This window comes from Myiozetetes cayanensis, unplaced genomic scaffold, assembly GCF_022539395.1.
Source record: "Myiozetetes cayanensis isolate MyiCay16 unplaced genomic scaffold, myiCay2020 scf2-11, whole genome shotgun sequence".
Classification (NCBI taxonomy): domain Eukaryota; kingdom Metazoa; phylum Chordata; class Aves; order Passeriformes; family Tyrannidae; genus Myiozetetes; species Myiozetetes cayanensis.
In genome coordinates this window covers 4,118,377-4,146,273 of record NW_026087411.1, presented here as the reverse complement: position 1 = coordinate 4,146,273, position 27,897 = coordinate 4,118,377, and the positions used below count along the sequence as shown (strand labels likewise).

General features: G+C 38.7%; 1 protein-coding gene across 3 annotated transcripts in view; it reads right to left on the bottom strand.

The window, feature by feature from the left end:
- SOS1 (SOS Ras/Rac guanine nucleotide exchange factor 1) overlaps positions 1–27,897 on the bottom strand; it is a 47,356-nt gene that overhangs the window by 7,211 nt on the left and 12,248 nt on the right. For all 3 annotated transcript variants that reach the window (XM_050315802.1, XM_050315804.1, XM_050315803.1), the window contains exons 5-16: positions 25,389–25,598; positions 24,778–24,921; positions 21,829–21,939; positions 21,621–21,719; positions 10,084–10,211; positions 8,458–9,113; positions 3,535–3,616; positions 3,013–3,135; positions 2,739–2,842; positions 1,449–1,671; positions 660–779; positions 180–342 (exon numbers count right to left, since the gene is read on the bottom strand). In XM_050315802.1, coding sequence (XP_050171759.1) covers positions 180–342; positions 660–779; positions 1,449–1,671; positions 2,739–2,842; positions 3,013–3,135; positions 3,535–3,616; positions 8,458–9,113; positions 10,084–10,211; positions 21,621–21,719; positions 21,829–21,939; positions 24,778–24,921; positions 25,389–25,598 — 2,163 coding nt within the window. The remainder of the gene's footprint in view (positions 1–179; positions 343–659; positions 780–1,448; positions 1,672–2,738; positions 2,843–3,012; positions 3,136–3,534; positions 3,617–8,457; positions 9,114–10,083; positions 10,212–21,620; positions 21,720–21,828; positions 21,940–24,777; positions 24,922–25,388; positions 25,599–27,897) is intronic.

The following is a 27,897-nucleotide window of genomic DNA, read 5'->3' as shown; positions in this document are numbered from 1 at the left end:
CTTCTGAAACCAAGAAAAAAACCCCCCTCTGTTACACCCTGACTGATTAATTTCTTGGGGGATTTACTTTCCTTGCTCCTTCTTTGAAGTATGTGCTAACTGAAAAGACAGGCCTTCAGTGTAGCTAAGGTACCCTGCATTACACTTCCATACCAAAAATGGAAAACATTTCACTGTACCTCGAATGTGTGATCCAACCTATACACTGCTGCAGAGTTCATGGCACTGACAATCTCCAGGACACCATTGAAGTTGTTCAGCTCTTGAAAAACTTGCAGGATCTCAATTATCCGGCTCACTACAATCACTCTTTCCTCTAGGTTTTCTGTTTCTACAATGCATCTAAATAGACAAGAACATTTGATTTTGTACTAAAGCATTGATGGGTTTTCCAAAATCAAGTATTAAGTCATAACACAAACAAATATGAGTTTATCAAATTAATAGAGACAGTTCTGAACATGTTCAGAGGTTTGAAAATATTCTAAGAATAAAAAGCTGAGACCATTATGTTAAAATTCTCGCAGGGACCAGTTTTAGCATCAAAACACAGCATCAAAACAGGAATTCTCCCCAAACAGGATTTTTCAAAGTATCCTTGTGAATGGACTGTAAATGTCCAGATATGAAGTAGGTGTAGATTCAGGAAAGTCACTTACTTTTCAAACCACAAAGTGAGGTTAGTTGTATGCCTTATCATTTTGAGAAGGTTGGGAGAATTAATTTCTTTATCTTCCTTTGTCCACACACTTCCAACAAGTTCTGATGGTTGCACAGCTCTAGAAAAGGAGACGCATTATCAAAAAATGTAAAATTAAAATAATTAAAAGCAGGAAAGAAGACATTATTTTCCCAAGCCTTCCTTATTTTCACTGAATTAGGAATTCACATTTAGAAATAAATTTTAAAGGTATCACTTCTCTTTTATAATGTTAGGCTCCCCTCATGACTAAATGACTGATATTTCTACACTTCTTTTTCAGACTATATTTCTTAATCTATGTGACTCCCAACCACCTCTGTACATCTAAATGAAGAATGAGCCTCTATCTCATTCACCATAATAAAATGTGAGCTTCCAGTGCCTAAACAACCTCCCACAGACAGCTGATGAGATATGACATAGTCCATAATCTGCTTCAGAAACTAAGATATGAAAAACCCTGATATAATAATTGTTCAGTACTTCTCAAAGGTTGATCTACTCAAAAAATATGAAGAGAAAGCTGGAGCACAATACAATTAACATAGTCACATGTACTGCATGTTCACTTGGGGAGGATAAAATAAACACTCTATTTCAGAGGGTTTTTTTCTGCAAATATAGTAATTAATACACAGCACTGGTAGAGTCCCTTGACCTACCGTGGGGCTTCACCCCCAGAAACAATTTCCCGTCGAAGAACATTTTGATTCGTGTCGTGTGTTTTTCAGTGGAGGAAAGTTACCTGTAAAAATCTGACTCAAGTAAAGTGAGCTGCCGAGCAATTTCTATGGGATGCAGAGTGAGCAAGTCAAAAGTCTCGGTGTGTCCTGGTTTGCTTATGTGCCATTCAATTGCTGGGGGTGGGCTCTCAAAAGTGATGTTGTGGCTCGGCCCGATGGCTTGCGCCTGCTTTTTCCGGTTGATTATCTTTGTGATCGATTCAACCCATTTCTTCATGGCTTTGCCTGGCACACAGAGAAAATTACTATTTAGCTACTCTCAATACTGTTTTTCCTAAGAGTCAGTAAAATTCAGAGATCTTTGGATTTAAACCCAAGACTGCTAAATTAAAGCAACCGTATATTCTTTAGAAGTCGAGTTCTCACACAAGTCTGAAAGTATTCAAAGATTTAAAAAATTCCTCAACAGCCAATGCTGAACACGAGTTTGCCAAGCACAAATCAGAACACCCAAACTAGGCTCCTGCTCTGATTTAGATGCTTTCCTTTCTTTTCTGAGATTACAGGAACTAACCTTGTTTCACCCAAAATGCACTTCTGCAAACACCCTGAACTTTACACTTCAGGCAAGAGTGCAGGTCCAAAACCACAGAAAATCAAAACAACAAACAGGGAGAAGCTTAGCCCTGTACTGTATTTACCGTCAAAGTTCAGAATAAAATCAAAAAGCCAAATCTTTTTAACTCTACACTGTAAGAATTTCATGTACAAGTCCATTGAAAATTTATCAGTAGCCCCCACTAAACTAGCTGGCTCATTCTCCCCTCTTTTTAACTGCTTAATAACCATTAAATACTTCTCTGACTGCTGCTGTATCTGTCTTGGTTTTACCTAAAATGAAACAAGAAAAATCTGTACAATCACAACTGCAAAGTGTCCTATAGTTCTTATATGCATTGTGAAATAGCTGGAAACCCTTGTTTCAAAGAAATAAGTCATTTCCACCATCAAACTTTTATAAATATTACCCCTGTGTAAAGTTTAAGATGACAATCAAACCAATCAATTCTGTCCTGATCATTACTCAGTTCTTATTACTTTGCATTATTTCAGTCCCTTTACAACAAAACCAGTGTTTATTTACATAAATAACAATCATTATTCTGAACAGGGGCCAGATTTTGAATAATAGTGGAGGGGAGAATGATGAAAGTTTATTTTATGCTGTTTCTGAAGTATTTAATAAGCAGTTCTGTTTTTATCTGCTCAGTGAAAGGAAACATTACTCCATTCCATACTTTTAGAAAGGGATGCTTTACGATAAATGCCAGCATTTAAGAAACTGTAAGTACCTCTTACTGTTCCAATGAATTCCTCCAAACGTTTCAGAAGATCAGCATCTCGTTCAAAGTCATAGAAGTGGTGTTCTACCCAGTGTCGACACACATTTAACACCCTGCAAAAGTAAAGAGTAAGTAAACACTCTACAATCCAGCCTGCCTTCCCCATCAAAGCATTTACGAGAAAGGCTGCTGGTACGACCGCGACCCAGTGCATCCAAAAGACGGTACTCCAGCAGACTTAAAGGAATTCGGTTTGGCTCCCAAGGATGAGATCAACGCTCACCGTAGCTGCACAGGTTGAATGTACTCCTTCCTAAATCTTTTCAGCTCTGCACTGAGAGGCTGGTCTCCGTTCTCCATCGCAATGCGGTCGGCTTCTGTTGGCTCAGGCTCTGGGATTTCAAACCTAGCACAGAAGATGGGTGTGAGCACTCGGCTCCTATGACACTGATCTCGGTCACAGCATGCAGGAATTAAAGGCAGCTTGAAATTCAGATGATTTCCACACGTCAGAATCTTTTGTCTTTGTAAGTACGTAGGAAAATTTGCTAAATTCAATACCAGTACACATTTCAAAGACAAACCCGTGGGATGCTGAAGTTACTGGAGCTACCTGAACAATAATATAAACTGGATATAAACTTGCACATTTTACTGGCAATCCTTGAATTTGACAATTTTTTAAAAAGCGTTGGAAGTGAATCAAAACCAACTGGAATGCCAGAATCTTACAAACTCCAAGTAAAAAAATATAAAAGTAATAATTTTTCACTTCATAAGAACAGTATTTTTAACAGTGTCATACCTTTCTATTAGCAAACTCAGCAACTCTTGAGGTCTACAGAAGGATCTATATGTTGTGAGAAAAGTCCGAACAAAGTTGGGATCTAAGACAAAGAATAATTTTACACTCATGTCAGCAATTACCTGATTTTTTTCCTTTAAAATAACTGTAACTATCCTTTAAAATTAAGGATGCCGCCCTATCAATTTACAGAGAAGATGATGTAAACTTAAATGGCTTTGGTAACAATTCAGAACCTCTTAAAATAGCAGTTTTAAGCAGAATTTAAACCCATGGTTTTCCCTGTTGAAAATTCAGAACAGTGACTTTCCCCCCCCCTTCAATTTTTAAAAGACAGGATTCTTTTCCAATTACTTCAAAAATAATAAAGAGACGATTTTATTTATGAGCCATCTAGTCAACAACTTCAATTTTGACAATGATTTGGACAAGATATCTGAAACAACACAGCAAGTAACTCTGCATTGGGTAGAAATGGCCTCTTCTAGAGGAGAATGTTTTCCCTGAACTGGCACAGCTGGTCATGGTTAAGGCAGACCAGACATTTTTTCAGCTAACTTGAGAGCAATACTTTGAGCTTATATTTCACTTCAAGAAAATGACCCACTTTCATCTAAATTGACTAATTACTTATCAGTTCATTTAAAATATGAAAATGTTTTTTTAAAAACAAGCAATTATTCAAAACAGAAAACCAAAGTGTCTCCCACAATTACAAGAGCAAAATCATTTGTTTTCAAGTATGAGGGAATGCAGTGACAGCACACTGGCACTGCACAGTGCTAACTCGAAACAAGGTTAACACCTATCACTGAACAAAATTAATGAGCGGATTGCAGTGGCTTTGCATATTAAATCCATAATCAGGTTTTAAAACCTAACTCCAACTGGTAATTGTTCTAACACAGAGTGGCTGAAGAGGAGCACACAGGACTTGAAGCAGGAGTTTCAATAGGCTTTAACATAGGAAAAAAAGCTGGCTTTATTCGACCTAATGCTGTATTAGATTTGTTTCTTGGAATATGGGTTTTAAGAGCTGTTTTAAAATACTCCTTAACTTTTTACCAGCATCTTGTCAATCTGAATGAACATTCTACTCTTACCAGGTCCTACTAAGTTCTTCATTTAACCAACAGTTTACTGTGATGTGTTGTACAGGTTAACTGTGTATCGTGTAACACAGCATCTCCTTGCATATTTGTTATATGATAATTCCCATTTTGTAAACAATTGGCTATTCTTTACCCATCTCCTTCATTACTCCATTTTCCAAATCATAACCCCTTCTCCCATCACTCTTAGAAACTGTACCGTCCAAAATTATTTTCAAAGGTAAAACCTCAATACTTTTTGCACAGAAAATGTCATCTGTGTCCCCATCATCCTCACTGCGAAAATACACCATTTTTGTTGTATTAATGAAGTAGAGCAACTCATGCTGTTGCAGCTTGCATTCTGTACATAGCATCTACCCTAAAAAGATTTTGTCTACATGAAAAAGAAAGCCTCCACAGCAATTAACATTTTCAGATCACTGCAAGCTCTGAGTCATAGCTATTGTTATTTACAGGTAGGGTCAGCAAACAAATCCACAATACGTATTGAATTTTAAACGAAGTAGATCAGAAAATCAAACCTAACCTTGTTATCTCACTAGCAAAGACTGTAACTCAAAATAGTGTACAATATACGAGCAAGTGTTAAAAAAAAGTACAGACAACACTAGTTAGCCAGGATGTCTGTTCATGTGATAATTCTCTCTTCAATGCAGCCAATTTGAAAGCTAAAAAAGAACAATAACTTGTTCTACAAGGATTTATAAATAATCTCCCTTGAATTCCTTAAGAAAGGAAACGGACACTATGATGACGCACAAGCACTCTTAACATATCAAAGGTTTAAAAATAGACGAGCACTGCCCTATAGGTAAAAAAAAAATTGCCATGACTTTAAAATCCTGGTACCACCTAACCCAGCTGCTCTTAAACAAAAATCAGGCAAGAGGAGATAACGAATGCAGAAATATATTAAAACAAGTAAACCCCACCACAATATGCAAATAAGAGTCAGAACCTGAATTTCTAATTGAAAGGCAGTTTCTCTCCTATAAAAATATATGGAAAGTTGCTTTTGCAGAGGAGATTTCTCCCTGTTTTGCTGCTCCACCACAGGATAGTTTGGATAGTCTGCTGCACCTTGTGGCCAGGTGGCCATCAGGGCTGTCTCCCCATCTGAGCTCTTGCAGAGGGTTGGATCCTTCCCAGCCCCAGCAGCGTTGTTCCCTTAGAGCTGCCCCTGTTCCACAGCCTAACAGAGAAATATTCTGGCTGATAACGTGGTTTGTGCATTTCCAGGGGGGGCGAGGGAAGAGAAATAAAAGCTCCAACACCCATATCTACAAATGAGATGCATCGTGTGGATCTTCACAGATGGCAAAAAAGTTGAGACCTGATTTGGCTGCTGGTTGAACACAGTCCATGTACCTTCTCAACAATCAACGCACTAAACTGCTCTTCAGCTACCTGCAACAAATTCATACCACCTCTGCAACTACATCTATAATTAGTCCTTAGACCACTTGACCTATAAAGAAAAACGTAAAGAAAAGTCACAGCTATGGTAAATACTGTCTTGAAACTGTCAGATCAAGGGCTGACACAACCAGTCACGCAGTATTTGAAAAAAGTTGCCTCAGAAAGGTAAAGGCTTGCTATTCTGGCATAAGAATACAGAGTCAATAAAATCTTTTAAGATTACCATCACACAAACACAATCCTACATGGGGCAAGAAAAGCATTTCTCCAGTCTGTAGCTGTTTGGTTACATATCACCAGAGCATTCATCTTCCCACGTCTCCAAGCAAACAAGAAGACTTGAGCTCGGCTGATACATGTATGAAAGAGCTAAAGTGTTACTATGGAAAGTTGTTGTCCTACTCCCTGCATCTCAAAAGATGCAACAAAACACTGAATGATTTATACTGAAAATGGACCTTGCTTCCTGTCCAACAGAGCATTTTTGGCTGAGTCATTATATCTCTTATTTATTTGTACCCATTTATTTGTTTTTCCTCACAGATAACTAACTATAAAGCAGAAGGTATAGAGGATAAGAGTGTTGAGAAATGATGTGCAATCCAGCATCATGTCCATGTAAGCTGCACTAAGATCTTTAAGGCTACAAAGACAGGCTAAATACATTACAAGACAACCACTTTTATCCTTTTGGTCAAAGTCTTTCAGCCTATCTCACAATACTCATGTTCTCAGTGTTCTCATGCAATAGTTTGGTCAATGCCACCCATACCTACAACACTAGGCTTCAAGCAACCCTACTTAAAGCTCTGTTAAATAGAGATTGTCACAAGCAGGGATTTAAATGACACTGGACAAAATGGATCTAATCAACGGATCTGAATTCTTGATGTTCTATGTGCTTAGAAAGGCCAGAGAAAAAGATGCAGGTGCAAAAAACCCCATACAAGAGACATATTTCAACAAGCTACACACATCACAAAAAGAGGCCTTCCTGTTTTATGGAACTGAAGGATGTAGCCTGTGGCTCCCTGGACAGATACAGTGCCTGAAGAGCCCTGTCAGCTACAGCACTGAAGTCCCAGCACGTCTGAAAAAGGCAATTTTCAATGGTGCACAAGTTAACCAAAGCAAAGCAAATGTTCATAAGGGCACTAATGAAGGACTGTTTTTGCTAATTCTTTGGCAAAGACAATGCTAGCTTTAAAAAAAGAAAAAAAACCTGTTTCCTTTCTCTAAGACTGAATTGTTTGATTTTAACTTCCAAAACCATAAAATTATGTAATAAATCATGCCTATAAAATCTGAAGCCAAAGAGCTGGAAGTTTATAAAGTTAAGAAAATGAAGACAGGCACAAGACTGCTCTGATAAAAACTGCCAGCACAATATTGCATTTGGCTTTCTAGTAAATGTAAGAAAAATTCAAGGAACTGAGAAGAAGAGCAATAAAAGCAGTGGAGTAAAGAGAAGCAATTACAAGTATTTAAAAAAGTAAATGAGTACTAAACTACACAAATTATATCCTGTTTATAATTATATGGTTTTATATAATATATGTATTATATTCTTTCAAACAAATATTCCTGGTTTATGAAGGGTACCTAGGACTGAGCTGCAGAAGAACACTCTATGATAATCAGAGTGTAAAGAGCAAAAAGAAAGAAAAAAAAGAAACCGTTGAATATGAAAAGCACTAAAAACAAGATGTGTGAAGTTTTAGAATAACTGACATACAGATAGAATCAAAAAAATAACAAAAAAAAAACCCAAATCCCAAATGCAAGCCCATGCTTAGCAGCACAGCTTATGAAAATCCTGGGATGTTATCAAGAAAACCTCCACACACTGAGGTTAGCCTGGATGATCACATAAATGTCTTTAATGTGTCTTCAACACAAACAGGAACCCTAAGCCTAAAGTCCTTACATCAAATCCTCACTGAAGTTCTGATTAAGACAAAATCCTGAAGGCAAATTATGCAAGCGGCTGCTTTCTATCAAGCTGATATTGGTCTTTCCATTACACGCCAGCATGGACATAGGTAACAGATGACAGAGGACAACCCTTAACTGAAAACACTGGGCCCATAATTTCTCCTGCAATGCTGGCACTTCATGTGCCACCAAGCTTTGGAAGTCTCCAGGGAAGGCAATTCTTGTAGCCTTGCATATCCCGCTACTTTCAGCCAAACAGGATTCCCATTCCTAATAACTACAGCAGGGAATACTTAAGAGGTCAAAACCCCAAGAGCACACTAGAGTATGTGCACTGCAAAGCACACTCACTTTCCACTCACTCTCTCTATTTTGTTGCGTGTATTTAACACAGGAAGGGAAGCATAAACGAGTCACCACCTTGAGTTCTGGCTACGTAAACCACGTGCCTCACCTGCATACATGTGGTAAGTCAGCCTCTCGATGAGCTTCACAACAGTTCCTGCCTTGATGATGGGGATTCCAGATTTGGGCTGCATGTTTTCTTCAAACACAATATTCTCTTCAGAGTCAGGTTCTGCAAATCTATAAAGCTCAGGATTTGGAAATCTCATCTGCTCCTCTTTTTCTTCCTGCAACATTGTTACATCCAACATCCTTTCCAGCGTGCTTCTATATTGCAAAGATATCAATGCTGCCATCCAGTTGTTTTTCTCTTCAGCTGATTTAGCAGCAAAAATAACACTGTTCTCATCTTTTAAGATGATTTCAAAAGCATGTCTGTACTCATTAGTGTCATCTTTATCATTGATTTGTACCTTTCGCATGAAGAACTTTTCCTTTAGTCGATATTCTGCATTGCTAGCACCAGGAAGTCTTGGCTGGCCGTGATTTGACTTACAGCAAATCATCAAGCCATCAAATAGAAATATGTGTCTCTCGTGCTTTGCTCCTACACGTGTGAGTGTTCCTTCCATGATGAACTCGTTACAGCATTGTCCAATGTCTTTACCCTCCCAACCATCAATATTTTTCTGGATTTCATTCATTTTCTTAATTGCTAGCTGTTTCCCCTTCATCTGCTGAGTATAGAACCGGCATGCAGATTCACTTCAGTGAAGGATGGGAGAAAGGCAGCCTATTAGTATACATGTATTTGAAAACAACCACCCCTAACAGCAAAAACACCAAATCATCATTCTGAGTAGTGTGAATTCTACTGAGAATTCAATTTCAGCACTCAATATTGGCATTACTGTAAGCCTCGACTAATGTTACTGTTAAGTATCTCATCTGATAAATTCTCTACTTATCTTCAGCAATAAATATTTTACCTTAACACAGGCAACCAGATGCAGGCAAGCTGTCAGTGCTTCTTAGCCTAACAAACCACTCACTTTCACAACCGACAAAACAATTTTAGATTGCATTAATTTGAAATTATGCTCATTCGGAAAAAATAAGCTGTTAAATGCATTCATGTCCAAGCCTAAAGATTACCCTTTGCAGCACAAAACTCGTCTGGCAAAGAAAATATTGAAACAATTTTAAGAGCAAAAGCAAAGTTTAACATGTTTAAATAATTACACAAACATTAGCATTAAAAGCAACAGCAGGTAGCATAATCCAAGAATTTGCTACAACAGTGTAACTAAGTACTAGCTCGCTATGCATCTATTTCTATAATCCAGTGATAATTGTAACTAACATTGCACAAAAAACTCTGCAGATTAAGCAGTTTCAAATTCAAGAACATTGCCTTCTAATGACACAGAAAGGTACTTCTACAATGTTTTTAGGTGGATATTTATTATCTGAGCATAATTAACCCACAAATGCCATAACTTTCTACTTACCAGTGAATTCTCAGAACGTCTCAACTACCAGTTTGCAAGGACACATAGAAATTAGAACTGTTTTCAAACAATAACAAATTATCTTGGCTTTGATGTCACTTCCTCTGAAAAAGCAGGCTTGTCACAAACTATTTTGTTCATTGTTTACTAAAAGAGGAAACTGGGAGCCCTGGACTTATAGCAAAGCATTAAGAGCAGAAAGCAGGAAAACCGGAAACGTTTACCTAAGCCTTCGTTTTGCAAGGCTTTTGGAGCATATCCGTTCCATACTGCTTTGAAGATTGAGTAGGGCAGTTATTGCTTGCTTTAAGCACTCTTTATCCTCTTCATCCTCACTTTTTTCTTCCAATTGCTGTGAACATTGAAAGTAAAAGACAGAGAGTGTTACAAGCATTTTGGAATGTGCAAATCCGGAAGTTTGACCCAGGAAGAAGAAATCTAACCATCTGCTGATTTTGCATGTTCCTGCTTGTTATTAAAGTTAATGAAATAACCAAGTGCTTTACTGACACAGGTGAGAGACTGCTAAGAACTTAATGTCAGTAAAAGGAGAGCAGCAGTCACTAAGGTCCCCCAGACACAAGACACACAAACAGGCATTATTTATCTCAAAGTAGTTTGATTTACCTTACATCTCCTTAAAGGAACCCATTAGAGATGTTAGATCTTAAGAGTAGTAAGTGATGAAGGAGATTGCCCTATGCACCATCTATAGCACAAATCAGTGGGATGTCTGTATGTTTTTAACACATATAAACCCTTCTGCAACAGACAACCTGGACCCAAAGCTGAGCAAAACTCCTTCATCACATTTATAAACAGAAGGTTACAAGGGCTCTCATCTCACTAGTAACAGTCTAATCAATAATTCAGGTTGAAGGGGACCTTGGAGATTACCTTATCCAACCTTCAGCTCAACTGCAGAGCCAAGACACATCAGATTGCCCAGAGCCATAGCCAGTTTTGAATTCTCCTGACATAGCCTTGTGTGTAGTGAACAGGTAGGTGCTATTGTTTCCCTCAGCTTGATGGCTACACACTCGCTGATCAGCAATACAGGCCTTTTTTTGCTGGAAGAGTGTTCATGTGGCTTCTGCACAGCTTATTCACCAGGAATAAGATTTTTTTCATGCAAAAAAGTAAAGGGGAAAAACAACCACCAGAGGGAGGGTGGGGAGAAGTAACCTTTCCTCCTCCATGGAGGGGCTGCTCGGCTGTTCATGGCCAGCTTGTAAAATCAGGGTGCCTAAGTCCCTACTGAGTACAAGCTACATTAATGCCTTCATATATTAACAACATACCTTAAAGGGCAAAAAATATAATAAAATTCTAAACTTAAATGGTAGGAGAGCAGTTAATACTAATATTTCATCCGTAACTATTGTTATGACGAGTAAGTTTTATAAAACAAGATCTGCCATGTTTAAGATTGATTAAGATTTTCATCTTAAATCTTCATTTAAGCATTAAAATGTTTCACATTATCGTTAGTGAAAGAATTGGTGACTGCAGCTCTGGCTTAGACATAAAAATGAAATAACATTTACAGGATTATTAAGAGACAAGCATTTTAGACTATTACACATCAAGATCTGGCTCTACTGAAAAGATTTTTGACAGAGGTGGTAGAAATGAAGCAACACAGCCAGCATAGACCAGAATAAGACACTCTTAGAAACAGTACAATCATGATGTTTGCTTTCAGTGTGAAATAGAAGTATTGTCCTCCAAAATCCAACTGAATATAACATATTCATGTGTTTGACATTTGAATGGGTCAGAGAACAGCATTACATTTTTCCCCAGCCAGAATTAATCATTCAATGCAACAGCTGTCAATGCCAAAGACTACTTTGTGTTTTCAGCCATAAGGATCACCACAAAGTTTACTCTAGGCAGCTTTATTTCCTGTAGTGCAATCTGTCACACTCTCAACCTAAGCAGCATTAGGTATGATTGCCTACTCCTGTAACAGTAGCTCACTATTTCAGCTCACTGAAATAGAGCTGACAGTGCATTACAAGAAGCATTACTTCCCAAAAGGTCTCAGAGAGAATACATCACTCTAAGAAGGAACAGACTGCCCTCGCCATATTCCTCTACCCTCTAGATTTAGAAGAGGTATTATCTTTCCTTTGCTTCAGTTTTGCAGATCACCTAGGTTTCGAGAGGATTTCAGACAAATGAGGCAGGTGCAGCACCGCTGGCAGAAGTTCTGAAAGCAAGCTGAGAAAAACCTGTAACTGTCTCTAAGATTCTGCATCTTTCCTACACAAGAGTTCCAAGAAAGCTCTTTGCCTTGTGCGCTGCCTTTCACAAACTTCCATCAAAAGAGTCTGGCTGGATTTCCTATAATTTCTGGGTTGCTACCCTTCAGCAATGGATGAGATTGTTTTAGCCTAGCCTCCTTGAAAGCAAGCCTTATTAGGTCCTACGGTATTCTGTACATTCTCTTCAGAAACAAACCGGTACAGATTAACACTCATCACTGCAAAGCATTCTGCTCCTCTATGTTGCTTATAAAATGCTTTTTACAGTCATCTCCCTCCAGTTGCAGAAGTGTTGGTATTCATCACAGAATCGTCTGTGTCCTAAAACAAAACACATATTTGTATACAACGAGGGAGAGAAAGCAGTTAACATTTCCCCATTGGGATCCATTGGGAGTAATGATAAATGGCATTTACCATTTCCAAGGGTGACCAGAGACTAAATCAGAGTCCAGTGAGTGCAATTATGCTCCAGGTTTAACACTTACAGAGCAGTGTGTAGAGGGATGTGTCTTCTCATATGTAAGACCAACATAAATGGCAAACCAGACAGTGCTGTGAACTCCTACAAAGACACTTCTCTGGACACAGAAGTTTGGAAGTTTATGTGCCAGTGTGGTACTGTATCATTACCAATAACAGACTCAGTCAGAACTGAGCTTAAATTACAGCAACGTTTTCATCTTACGCTGCCCCCAGACAGTTCGAAAGAGGTGGTTACGGAATGTGAAGTGGCATCACTGCAAAGCATCTGCAAATCCCACTGATCCTTCCACAGCTATGCAGTGCCCCCTAATGAACGAACCACGGGAATGCTAAGTAAGTGGGGGTGGTTGCTTTTGGGGTGGTTTTTTGTGCGTGTTTTTTTACATAAAGTGCACTGTGAAGAATACTGTAATATATTACGTGAAGGAAGTGCAGATTTCTGATTATCAGTAGTATTACAGATATTGTGCGTCTTAATAACCTTATGAGAAAATATTGGCTTATAGCTCATGTGATTCACAATACTACAGGTACAGTATCCTGATCATTCAAGGAAAACAAACTTGGAATACAGACTGCTAGGGAAGTCTCTAATAAAAAAAAAAAACACAAAACAAAAAACAAACTACATCCTAGGCTACACGTTTTGAAGAAATATCAAGAACTGGAAGACAAGATATTTTGTTGTACCTGTTGCATAACACAAGGATTAGACATTTATAAACCCTGGAAATTTCAAACAGATAGAAAAGAAATCCTTCTCATGCAGTGCTAAATTAGACTTTGGTAGTCATTCTTTAGTATCATCAGGGAAGCATCTATCTAGAAATACAATGATAGAAAACACATATGAGAACATGCAATTATAACCACACTAGCAGGCATCACGATGGATGTAAATTCTTGTACTTTATGGCTTTTATCACATTCTAGACTTCTGTCTTCCTAGAAGATTATTCTAAATCTAACCACTAACATTTGTGAACTGCAAGATCCCCAATTCACCTCGAGGTAAAATCAAAAATCAGCTTCACTACACAGAAGAAAGAGTTGAATACGGGAGGCAGGGAAATCACAGCTGTGTCTGCTTAAGGTTAACTCAAGATTATCTGGTTGTAGATACTGTCCCTCACAACATTAACTCAAGAAGTTTAGTGCACAGTGGCCCAACGTTACAAGAGGAAGCTCCACACTCAGTACTCAGAACAATGAGCTCAAATTAGTGCTGCTTCAGAGGAAACTCTTCAAAACCCACTATGTAACTTCTCCAGAGATCCTGAAGCCCACAGCCCACAAAACACCTGCACAGCTGGCAAATCGAGCCTGGCCTGCAGCATGGCCTATCTGCTCCCTAGGGAAATGCCACATAGGTAAACCATATATTTACGTGGGAACCCGAAGTGCAATGACACCAGCTACTCCAGCTTTTGTTCCAACGCCTCACCATTTTCTGCAACATGTTTCTGAAAATGGGGTACCTACCAAAAGGCAATCCTGAAACAGGCTATTTTACAATTGAGAATAAAAACAAACAGGGTTTCTCCTCTGACAGAAGCAGGCAGGTCTGCTGGCACTTTGCCACAAAACAATCCTGGATTGTTTTCTCTGTAGCACTGAGATACCCAAGAGCACTCTCTGACTTTTTGTAATTTCTACAAGTAATAAAAAACTCAACCCAAAGCAGCAGTATATTGAGGGAAAAAAAGTGTTCTCTTATCTAGAAACTTTAATTTTCAGAAAGCATCAGCAAATCATCTGGAACAGCAAATGGGGACATCTGCAGGTACCACTATAAACTTCTGGAAAATGCTAGCAATCTAAAAGGCACCTCACACTTGAACCTTGAAGGAAACTTCATGTGCCCTATTTCTGAACATGCATAAACAGCTTTAATGCATTGAAATTTGAAAAGTCATTTTGTTTGCATGTAAAACTGAGACAATCTTGACCACAGTGCAGCAAAAATATTCATACAGTTATCTAACTGTTTATTTAGATTTATATTACAGTAGGAGTGTTAGTTGCATTGAGTGGAACGGAACTTAACATATTATTGAAGTAATGATAAAAGCTTTTTCTCCACTCAAAGTTTAACTATGCCTTCTCAGTTTAATTTTAAAAAGTTACATAAAATTGCATCATCTTACATACACATGTCAAATATCAAAACCCAGATATCAAATAATTAGTTACAAAAAGCCTTCAGCACTCTCTTGGAAGTACATCTTAAAGGACACAGGAGCTAAAAATGCCCTCATCTTTTATTTCACATTAAGTTTTAACTCACAATATAAAATACGATCAGCCCATTGGGAAGCATATTGGAGAAGTAAAGCATTAAACCAGAGAAAAATAAGAAGCATTTTAACTTTAAGTACAAGATTACACGGTTCTTTTACATCTTTACTATGTGACTTACAATAGATCTTAAATATATGTTGAAAATTTAACTACGTCAAATGTCATCTGAGTCCAAAAAAGTAAAAAAATTTGGGTTAAGGAAACACGAATTTAAGGAACTGCTATTTTGATTACTCAATGTGAACATTATTTGGGGAGGGGTGTGTGTATGAAATTAAAATACATCTGTTTCAGAATTAAATTACACTACTCTGAAGACTAAGTGCCATTTTTCAAATCAGGATGGAAAACTGAGGAAAAGTCAGGAAGACCCATTCAGAAATACATACTACACAAGTCTGTCAGCTGATGTTTCACCAATTCAACAGTTCAAAGTTTACTTTAACAGGTTTCCTTTGTGGCCAATTTCCCCCTAGCATTCCTATAAATGGGTATAGCCTGTCAGGAGACCATACTCCAGATGAGGTTTGCTCAAGAGCTACTGCACCCTGCAGTATTTCATCTGGTGTCTGCTCAGCAAGAGGAAGTGCAATTTTGCTCTCAGCTTCTGCAACTGGGAAGGGATTTATGTTTGTGACCAGTGTTAGCTCACACAATGAACATCTCCTTCATCAAGGAAGGGAGAGAAGAAAAACAAAGCCTTTTTTTCAAATACATTCTTTGACGTATGGAAAACCCATGTGCTCTGCATTCTTCAGAAATATGGGGATTTTTTTTTTTTTTGCATATGCTGATGTCTCTTCCATGGCAGAATCATTACCTTTCTGCAACAAATGTACAAGTTCACACAGATCCTTCCAGAGCCTTCATGCTCTGAAACTCTTCTTTCTTACTGTCACTTTGGTTTGTCTCATCATTATTAGCAGACCTGCAGAATATATTAGAAATTTAAAACTCATAATTAAATTCGTAACATTTAGTTAGATCAGTATTTGAAATATCACAAAATATTTACCTATGTGCTTCCACACTTGTAATTGAGGTCTTCCATTTTCTTTCCCAAAATTTTCCATAGTAAAGACAATGTAATTTGAAAACATCTTCCCTTTCTCTTTTGTAACTTCAAAGTGGATTAAAATCCACCTTTTCTGCTTCGACACAATTCAAGTCTGATCTTTGCCAGACAAGGTTGCAAGTGAAACTGGATGACACCTCTATGTTTGGATAGAAATACATGATTTTTTGAACAGAACTGTATGAATTTTTGAATACTACATAAGGTGAATTCACAATTTCAAAGATCATTCTGGGAAGCAATAGCAGGACCCTGTTGATTTTAAGAGGAACTCTGGTGATTAATTAAAAAACAGCAAGTGAAACGAAGGAAGACAAGCAGAAACCCATCTGTAGACTTGGTCTACAGAAAGCACAAAGGGAACTTGTTGCTTTACTCGTGTTTGTTATTTCGTACACATTTCCATCAGTTTCCACTGAGAGAAAACATAAATCTCCACTGCTATAAGAGCAAACAGAGAAAGCATGCTGGCAGTGAGATTAAATCCACAGCTCCACATCCAGAAGTATTTCCACTGAAGAAATCAAACATACAAAAGTCTCAACCATAGCACTACCTCTCTCCAAGGATCTGTCTTTTGTATAGAATGTGGCAGGAGAAGAGGACAGGGAAATCCACTGCTGTTACTGAAAGATTATACAGCAATACAAGTGTATCAGGGACTGTATCACGACTGCCACAGTCACAAAAACTAGGAGTTGAAAATCCCAGCTTCTTAACATTCAATCCTTGATGGATTGTGTCAGAACTTTTAATTCGTGGGGAAAAAAAAAGAATAAAATTTGTCCAAGTTCCTGTAATGCCCATCTATTTTCATGACAGCTTGGCCTTGGGTGTTCAACATAAACTGCTGCCATGTAAGCAAGCTAAAGAGCTATCTACCATCAACAGCAGTCACTGAAAACTGGGAACAGATCACCAGCCCCAGCAAACACTCAGTTACAACACAGCTCTTCTAACTCCCACTGTACCATGGACACTTTGCCATGCAGGTATTTCTAGAAAACTGACTGGAAAACGGGACTTTGGAACCCTAGAGTTAAACACATGAGTGAAGCTGTAAGTTGGAATTCAGTCAGTGCTTCATTTGACTTACCACAGACAGCACCATCCAGATTAAGAAGTCTGGCCCTGTGATACCCTACTCCCTGCTTCAAGGGACCAAAGTACAGATTTTGTTGGTCTGGCAGCAGATTGACAGTAACACACCCCAAGTGTCACTGAGGACTGTAAGCAAAGTCAGGAGGAATTTTTTTACCTTCTATTAGATTTTATCCAGCTTTTGCAGAAAGGCAACTTTAGAGGAATAATTGGAAAAAATTTTCCCTGAAGTAGTTTTTCTCATTAGAAAATTTCCTAGCAAGAGACATCTGCATCTCAAAAACCCAAATACATCCTTGTATAAGTAAAAGGAGCTATAAAGTAAAACATACAGCCCCATTACAACTCCATAACAAATGACATAAATCCCTGACAATGAGGTGATACACATGTGCATACATTTATCTGACACAAACACACAGGAAATACATCAACAACTGCCAGAGTTAGAAAGAAAATTAAAGAGCTACATCAGAGAGACCAATTAGTTAGACTAACATTAACCACGTTTCTGGGAAAAGTGTGCACATGTGCCCCCCCACGTGACAAAGTTTTATTTTCCCCTATCAACTTCCCCTGTGGCTTACAAACACAGAACTGACTTAAAAGAAGAAACCCACTAGAATTTAAAGCAGAAAAGAAATACAAATATTGTCAATGAACGCTGACCTCATCTCCCTGGCTGTACCACCTCCAACTTCTACCATAAGACACAACTTCTGAACCTTTACTACATTGCCATTGTAATAAAAGTCTTCTTAGTTTAACCATATGAAGAAGTTTCTTAAATTTTTCACCTACTGTCATACTCCAGGAAATCTCTTCTTAAGACTTCAGACCAAATTTTACACCACACCAGCTTCTTCTCCCAGGAAACACCCAAATACTCCTTGTAGTCCTTATCACACGCTAGCAACAGTCTGGTCAAGCTACACTTCATCCAACAGACAGTCCTCCATCTGTCACAGAGACCTAGAACTGCACGTTACCTCCACTGGATATGATACATCATCCACATCTGCAGTTACACATATAAATTATGTAAAAAACCAGTAATACTTCTGATTTTTATTTACTTTCAAACCTGTACTGTGCATACAAGTTACTGTGTTTGGAAATAAGCACTGAATCCAAAGTGACTTCAGAAAGTAAAATCTTTTGCTGACACTAAGTGAAGACTTGTCTTAAATAATTCACAGCTAGTTCAAATCTGTGATTTTTTGGTTTTAATAGTAATTGAAGGATTCTTTAAGAATTGTTTAAAGCAAGAGAACCATTAATCTCAGTCCCTGTACTAAAGGCAAGCAATTCAGACAGCATTTTGGGACAATGATCTATAATTGCAGATATTGTAAAAGCTTTGCAGACTGCCAAAGTTCAACTAATGACGACTGGGTGATTCTCCACCCTGGGCTGGGTTACACCACTTACAGACGTGACTGCAAACCAAATTCATTACATTTGTTACACCCTGGAACATGACACTGGCTCAGACAAGGCTGAGAATGAAAGTGAAGTCAAAACCCAAAATAGTTTGGGATGTGTTGCCCAACACCACCACACACAGCAAGAAAATTAAGGAATCCAACTAAAGATACCCTAGTTCTAAACTACTAACGTTTTACCACCTTGGGCCTTCTTCAGCAACATGCAACAATTTTAATACCATCAGTAGAAAGACTGGCAAGTTATTTTTCATCTAAGAACACAGTTTGGAAAAAAATCCATACCCACACTAGATTCTGGTGTGAAATGAAAGCATCCCAAGATTTTTAGATCAACATAGGTAGAATTCCAACTAAAGAATAGTATCAAAGAGACAATAGGTTACCAATTCATGAGGCATGGGAGTCAAGGTTGCATTTGGTTTAAAAAACCTCAACTTTTGAAGCTCTCCTGTTTCTAAGAACATACTGTTTTATCTAAGCAAAGTTTATATATGTTTTGCAGCATTCCTACTTGGAAAACAAAGAATTTTAAAGTAATCTTCTATTTATCCAATGAAATGAAAGAATATCATACATACATACATACAAATTTACAGCATTCAAAACAGTGCCAAATTCAATTTAAAGGTACTGTAAACTTCTTTCTTCAATTACTCAAGGTCATAAATAACTGCACTGTTTGTACCACCCTACCTTTCACTTAAGAGTCCACACTTCTATTCGCAGAATTCTATGATTTTATGATTCTGAAAAGTCCATTCATATTATCTGAAAATTTAGAGAAAAGTGCAGCCTCAAATGAAACTGCTAGTTTTTTCATTTTCACATAGTTAGTTTACTATATAAAACTCTGAGGACTTTTCATGTTGGTTGAAGGAAAATACAGCCCTTAGTCCTATGCTAACTTTCCAACAAGGCAGCTTTAGCTAAAACCAGAATATTTATTTGTGCATTCCTGGTGCACTGCCCAACTTCAGGAGGGCTTCAGTGACAGCCATTTAGATAACCATTAGTGAAAAGAAGTTTACTTTTTTTTTTAAATTTGCATAGTTAGAAGGTAACTGAAATGCATTTTAGATACTTTGAAGCATGTAACATTCCACAACACAACTCAAAGAAAAATGCTAACCTCTTTAAGTATATCTATATTCAAGAGAAATAAAATGGTTTTTTTCTACACACTACTTTGTCAACATTTCGTGTCTTCATACCAAGAGATTCATTTTCATAGCATTTTAACTTGATTATTCATAGATATGGCTACAGTCACTAAATCAGGTATCTTGCCATACCAGAGAATTCAACACAACCTTGCATCAGTGAAACTGTCTTGATGATATGGCTACATAATTGCACCAATACCCTTCTGTAGCAGGTAACCTTCTCTTCCATCAGGTGATTTTTAAGTATAATCAAGCTGGAATCTGCTTAAAGGTTCCAAATACACGGAAGAAAACGTTATTGCTAGCAGAGACTACTTGAGGGGGGGGATTCATATGCTGAATGCTTATTGACAGCTGAAGATAATGTCATGAGAGGTAATATCTTTCTCTCCGTGTGCGTCCATTATCCATCACTGCCTCTGACGCGTGTCGGTCGCTCACAGACCACAGCGACAGATGTCTCACTAAAATGTGAGATGAGCAACATGGTGGGAAGAGAACCTGGAAAGTCATCACATACAGAATAAAATCCAGCCCAACAATATCAGACTGACACAGAGTGGAGGGGGTGAATGCGAAAAGACAAGGATTTTACATAAGGCACAGGTCACGGGTCGCAAAGACTGATCACCTTCTGGAGGTGGCCTTAGCTGAGACTCCAGTTTGCCCTAACAAAGGCGAACACAAGCTGCTCCCCGTTACATAAGCACGCATGCTCTCTTTCCCCTCTTAAAACTGGCAATGGAAGAAGCAACACAGGATACCTGTGTGTCAGATGACATTGATCCTTCATGTTTTATCTACAAATTGCAGACAAGCTGTATCATACCTCCCTTCCAACGGATTAAGGAAAATGCTTTATGTTCTAAAGATGTCTGAAAAGTCAGACCAAACCCATGAACTAAACACACAGATCAGGCATACATCCCAAATTTTTTCAAAAAGCATGCTATACAAGATGAGCTATGTGCCAAAGCTGTATATGTAGATCTAAATCAGTAAAAATGGTGTTAAAACTATAGACACTTAGACTCAAAGAGGACCTAAGTACTGGGTTGTTCAAAGACAACCAAACAAACATTCAAGGAAACAGATACAGATTTCTTCAGAACAGGTAGAGATTTCTTTTTTTTTTTTTTTTTTTTTTTTAACTTCTGATCCAAATTTCCCTATGTATTTGTTCAGAACACTGTGTGCCTTATGAGTTTCCATCAAGTTCAAATGAAGATTCTGCTTGAAAGTTTTCCTCAGAATGCTCTACACTCCTTAAAGTTCATCATTCAACATTGACAAATGCCCCAGAAAAACAATCTGTAGCTACTTGCTTTACAAATATATGCTCCTGTTGCCTTATCGATGGGAGTCTCATTACAAAAACCCCAAGTAGTACATATATCAAACCAAGCCTTCCCTTTGAAGAAAAGATATCAGCTTTACAAGCCCGTGGGATGTCACTGCAAGAACACTGAAGCTTTTATTAAAACAAAAGGAAGTCTGAAGGGAACTCTTTGCTGTGATCTTAACTTTACAAAGTAACAGCTTGAGAAAGCCTTGGACATCTTCTATAATACAGCCATTTGCCATTCTCTCTTAACACTGTTGCAACTATCATTCCAAGAATATGAGTATCTAGATCTCTATTGCTTTGTAAATTAATAGTAGCTCTTGATTCCTTGACAGAAATCACTAGCTGCTGTAAAATTCCATGGAATTACAAGCTGATATTCAGTTCATTATAGCACGCACCTGCAGAGCACATAACCTGCTTTTCTTTCAACACAGCGGTTTTATTACTGACATTCTAGCAAAAGATTTTACCCCTAACTGAGCATGCAAAGCTCTGGTACCTAACACTGAGAATTATCAAAAAAACCAAAACACAAAACCAAACACATCAGATTGACACAACATTCTTACTTTTAGCAGTTCAAAATAATGGAGACAGTGGTAAACAGGGGCAAGGAGCAGCCGGGGTAGAACATACTGGACAGCTTCTTTAAAGCCTTCACCTATTGACTAGAAACAAAATAAGTTTCAGTCTTAAAATAATAAATGTATTGAAGCAACAATGCAACGTAATTAAAATAGTAATATCAATAATACGTCTTACTTAAAGGCAAGTTACCTGTAAATAAAATGCTGCTCCTGGCTTTGATAGTTGACTTAGAAAATGATCATGAAACCCAGGTCGCAAAATATCTTGTGCATACGATTCATATGGATCAAATGCTAGTTCCTAAGAAGAAATACAGAATAATTTTACAATCGTGGAATCAGAAAATGGTTTGGGTTGGAAGGGACGTTAAAGATCATGTAGTTCCAACCCCCCGCCATTGGCAGGAAAACCATCAGTTTACAAAACTGATGTAAAAGCTAAACTCCCATATTTCTTAAAGAAGATACATATGCTACAGAGACTTTTCCAAAACACCCATAGAGAAGAACAAACTTTTACATGCACAGACTCACGGAGTAAATCAGTCTAAAAGAGATCTCTGGAAGTCAACTGGTCCAATTCCCGGTTCAAAGCAGGGCCTACCTCAGGGCCAAAGATAAATCCACCATCAAAGCTAGCTGAGGATTCTCAGGGTCTCATTCACTAGAGTTCTGATCAACTCCAAGTAGAGAGGCATCAAAACCTCTCTGGGCAGCCTACTCCAATGTTTAATTGTGCGAGTTGCAGATTTCTTCCCCTCCAGTATCTCATCAGGATTCATCTTTTTACCATTTGTGTGCTCTCTCACTCATCTCACAGCTCTCAACTGTGAAGCCTCAGTAAGAGTCTGCCTCTATTGTCCTCACACCTTCCCTTCGCCTAACTGAAAACAATAGTAAGATCTCCTTCAGACTTCTCAAGAATAAATAAACCCAGCAATCTCAACTCTTTTTGGGCATCACGGGCTTCAGCTCCTTAACCATCATGGCAACCTTCATGTATAAGCACATCTTGTACCAGAGAGCCCAAAAGTGGACACACTATTCCAGATGTGGTCTCAAGTCCTACACAGAAATGTTCCCTCAACATGCCAGCTACACATTCCCTATAGAACTCAGTAGGTAAGGAGCCTTCACAGACAATTCCTGAGGATATCCCAGCCCTATCACACAGTACTGCTCCTCAGCCAGGCAGCTGAAAACAACACACGGGGTTGTTTGGTCCCAAGTGCACAATTTCATTTTGTCTTCACTCAGCTCTATGAGGTCCCCATAGGTCCATTTCTCCAGCCTGTCAGGTCCCCTAAGAAGTACCCCTGTCCTCCTGCGTGTCTCCCCACAATTTGGCATCACCTATCAACTAGACGAGGCAAACCTCCTCCCACAACAAGAATCAGACATTAAACAGTATCAAACCTTGAGGAATGCCACTAACCATGGGCCTCCAGGTGGCCTCTTGTACCGCTGGTAACAGTCCTTCAAAAGCCTGACAGTTCAGCCAACTTCCCACACGCTCTATAATTGAACTAGGTAGGCTGCATCTCGCCCTGCTGACTATAAGGATACTATGACAGACTGTGCTGAAGGCCTTGTTTAAGTTCAGATAGGAGATATTAACTGCTCTTCCTCCATCCATGGAGACAGCCATCTCTTTGAAAGTAGTCAAAGTGGTCAGGTACACTTTGTCCTTTGGAAATCTGTGCTGGCTGCTGCCAGCCATCTTCTAGTCCTTCGCATGGCTGGGTGCGAGTTCCAAAAAGATTTGCTAATCCTCCGAGGGACTGAAGAAAGACTGACCAGCCTCTAGTTTACAGGAACCTCCTCAACAGTGTTTTTGAGATTGGGCATAACACTATCTCCAAAACTCACTTGAGGCCATTTCCTCTTCTCCTATCACTTGCTACCTGGGAGAGGAGACCAACACCCACTTTTTCACAACCTCCTTTCAGGTATCTGTAAAGAGTGATAAGGTCCCCCCAGCCTCCTTCTATCCGGGTTAAACAACCCCAGCTCCCTCAGCTGCTCCGCACAGGACACATTCTCTGGACACTCCACCAGCTTTGTTCCTCTTCTTTGGACACACTCCAGCACCTCCGGATCTTTCTTGTAGTGAGGAGCCCAAGTTCCACTAAACAAGGAACTGTGCATGTCCTTGCCTCCTACCAGACCAACCCTCTTTTCTCAGAGACTGCGAATGCATATTCCATGTGTTCTGAACACACTGCCTCTCTCCCAAGAAAGCTAGAGCCTGTGATAAAGAGATGACTCCTACTTGTTCAGAAAAGGGTTGTGCCACTTGTCAATTGGGCAGACTTTGCAGGAGAAGCTTGACCACACCGTGTCCTTTGGTAGCATTCTCTGATTCTGATCCTTAAGCATTCATCCAGCTCATTTATTCCATACCAGAGCTCCACATACTTGAGCTGATATTTTGTTAGGCCTGCTGGCCTCATCCCCTCCCATCCCTGTCCTTCCTGAGCACCCATTTTCATTCATTCATGCCCTCCATCACAGCAGTCCTTCCTGCCATGTCACTCATTACAGTCACACCACAGCTCTGCAATTGTGCACAGACTTCCAGATCCTCTTGTCTGCGCATGAGCACGAGCACCCTGGGGAAACAGACACTTCAGAGGAGCCTTTGGCCATCCCACCTCCTCAGGAGGAAGGTGCAAGAACCTTTGTTGCCATGCTTTCTGTTAAGCTCGTCCTCTTCTCAACTCTTCAATCTGCAAGCTTTGGTCTCCATCCACTAATGAGCCCAGTTCAAAAACCTTCCTCACCAGCTTAGTAAGCCTGTTGGCAAAGCAGCCCTTTGTCTTTCCACAGCAATCTTGATCTACAGATGATTTACAGGACACTTCCATTTCTGTCAAAGTCTAGTCACAGGTTTTCTGTTCAATTTTTTCCACCTGTGCTCTTGAAAGTTTAAACAGTCACTCTAAAAGCTGAGGTTTAGAGACTAAAGAGGTAAGAGCACTCAAAATGGCCAGTTCCTTCATTATCGTGGGGCTGGAAGAAGAGACCTCAAACTCAACAAAGGCAGCTAGAACAGACATGCACTTTACATCTAATTGCAAGTATTAAAATACATATGAATAGCAAAAAAACCCCAAACCAAGTAAGTGCTTTTTCTTACCTCTGCCATGTCTTCAAAACAGCTGCCTACTAGTGGGTGAGGACTACCTTCATCTGTCATTTCAACAGTGTCTTCTATATGACCCAGTAACTTCACACTAAGTTCATGAATGTCTGATATACGACTAAATATATTTTCCACATCCTGCAAAAAGCAACAGAACAAGACAAAAATCAAATGTGCAAGGCTACTCTGTTATAATGTGGAAGTCGAAGAACTTTCCTAAACAGAACAAGATTCTACAATTACTTTTATAACATACCTTTTCTACAATTTATATAAGACGATTAAATGTATTTTTAAAATAATGAATATCTATAAATATGTAAAAATTTACAGTTCTTCAAATGTGGCAAAGAACAGTGAAAAATCTTAAAATTACAAGCCTGTAAGTGAATATAGCAAATTGAGAGGTTTCTTCCACAGTCCTACAAAACCCATACTTCCCCACAAGCGCTCTTTTATTATTTCCATTTCAGAACTCAAGACAAATGCTTTCTCTACTACCGATATGTTAAACTGGACAACAGTTGAATTTCAGAAGTATTCATCTACATTTATAGATATTATAGTAGGTGCTTTTTTTTGTTTGTGGTTTGCACAGTACTTACATGAGATGAAAATAGTTTGGAGTTGGAGGCATATGGCTCTCTAAAAACTCTGATAATGAGGTTTAGTTCCCTTATGTATTGTCGAACTTCTGCCATAAATGACTTCACTAGGTCATAATAGGTTTGCTCCCCTGAGGTGGAGGGTTCTTCATCAGATAAAGTTAGTGCACTTAAATCTTCTACATCTTGATGGAACATATCCATTAATACCTAGGTAGCAAAGAGAGGGAAATCCACGAAGTCAGAACCTCTTTTCAAGATTGACCAGTACATTACCAATGAAGAAAACCTATTATTCCCGTGAAATCAGACTGATCAGCAGTAAGACTTATGTATTATCACTCTGCAATCAGTTGAGCACTACAGAAGCAATATCCATTGCCGTGAATTTGCAAGTCATTATGTGCAGTGGTAATCTCTGAAGATTCCCAGTTATTTAGACCAATCCAGGCATCTCTCCAAGAACGTGGTCCTAAAATCAATTACAATTTTGAAAGGTCTGTGAAGTACACAAAGACAATTAGCATTCAGCTGTATTGTATTACTCTGAATCGGCCATGCACAATCTAAGTTTCTGAAGATGCTATACTATCTGAAGTCAAAAGGTGTGTACATTTTGGCTTTGCAGTTTTAGCTTTAACAGGAAGTCACACGTGATCATGCTCAGAATCCTGTGATCTCCCCACAAAGAACACTGGCCTGTTCACAGACTGTACATGGCCCAGTTTCTGTCCTTATCTGCTGAGTTCTCTTGTTATAATGAACCCTTGAGGAAGGGCACCCACTTCACAAAGCAGTCACATTGCAGAACTACATAGACAAAAGGACCTCTAAAAACTCTGACTACCAGAGGTCCCAATTCATAACAAGTAAGGCTTACCAAACACAAGCAAATAATAATTTAAACTTCTCAACAAAAGTGGATCACTGAACACTTCTTCCAAATGTGGTGTCTCAGTCAGGAGTCATTACAATGACACAGCAAGTGGCAAGCAGATATCACACTCTGGGTTGTTTTCATTACACTCATTGTAATCTTAGAATATCTTAAGGATAAAATAAGTAAGTTGACTGCAAATTAGTAAAAGGCATCCTTATTTGAAGTATCTTTAGCAGAGAGAAAACCTAAAGAGGGTCCACAAGCAACCCACAATGATGTAGCAAATAACAAGAAGCCAGCCTAAGATACAGTTCAGCATAAAAGATGACTTCATCCTGGGATAGACAGATGGGACAGTATTTATGAACAAATCTGCTGCCCAGCGCTACACTCTTTCCAAGAAGTCATGAAATTTATCAATGTATGTGAACTTTAAAATAAATGAGAACTTCATTTACTGCTTGCCAGTCTCCATTCCAAACAGATGGAGGTGAAGCCATGGCAACCTGTGCCTTTACTGACACGACTGATGTCAGTCACTGAAAAACTGAGGAAAAGAGTCAAGGATCAAAGCTGTAAATACTCCTCGGGAGAGCCACAGGAGGGAATGCTAACACATTAAACATGAACTAGAGCTTTTAAAGTGGAAGAAAACAGAATGGAAAAGTGTTTTTTCAAAATAATTGTAAAACTGGAGATCAAGAATTAAAGTTCTGAATGAGCCACAATGACATTTAGCCTGGTATTTACAGTAAAAGTCATCTTCCTTAAGAAATGTTATTTAACTAATTAGTACTATCAACAATTTTTTTAACATCAAGCATGTTACAGGCACTTCTCCAGAGGACGTCAGTTAACCAAGCTGTTGATCACCAGTCTCAGACCAATGAACTATTGTGCAAGAGAATACCTGGGGATCTGTAAGTTCAAGAGATGGTCTGGCAGGTTCATCAAACTTGAATACTGGAAGAAACACGTACCTAGGAGAAGTCATTCTTCACTCGTGTCTTGTACTAACACTCCTCAAAAATATACAGGTCTAGCGAGGAGGGAAATGGACACACAGCAAGGTTCTTTCTCCTAGTGAGTCAAAGTCCCTGATACACACCCTGGTCTTAAGCTTCTCTGAAAGCAGAACAATGGACATTTTGCACTGAGACTGACTTCTGAAGCTCTAAGAACAGAAGGTGGCTCATATTTCAAAGTCAGTTAATGTACATGGAACTCAGGTTAAAAAGAGACTCCTAATTCTGGAGAATGGGACATCACAGCATTACTACTGTAGGAAATTACATGGAACAATGCAGGTATTCAAGGAGGCCCTAACATTTCCAGATTTATTCCACGGATGCAGTTCTAGCACACAGCTGGGAGATTCCAAGCTGTATTCACAAGATGATGTCTGACTATTATGAAATCCATAGAAACAATTTAAAGTAACTACATCCCAGATATTAAACTCTGAGCAATCAGAAGCCCAAGCATACAGCAGAAGAAAACTGGCTTGCATTTTAACAGAGTTTGGATTTTTTGCATTCAAGACATAATTTTCCAGATGGATGGATGGCATAAAAGCAAGTGTAAAAGTGCTTGAGGAAAAGATGGCAAACAGGGCCAAGAAACTGTTCC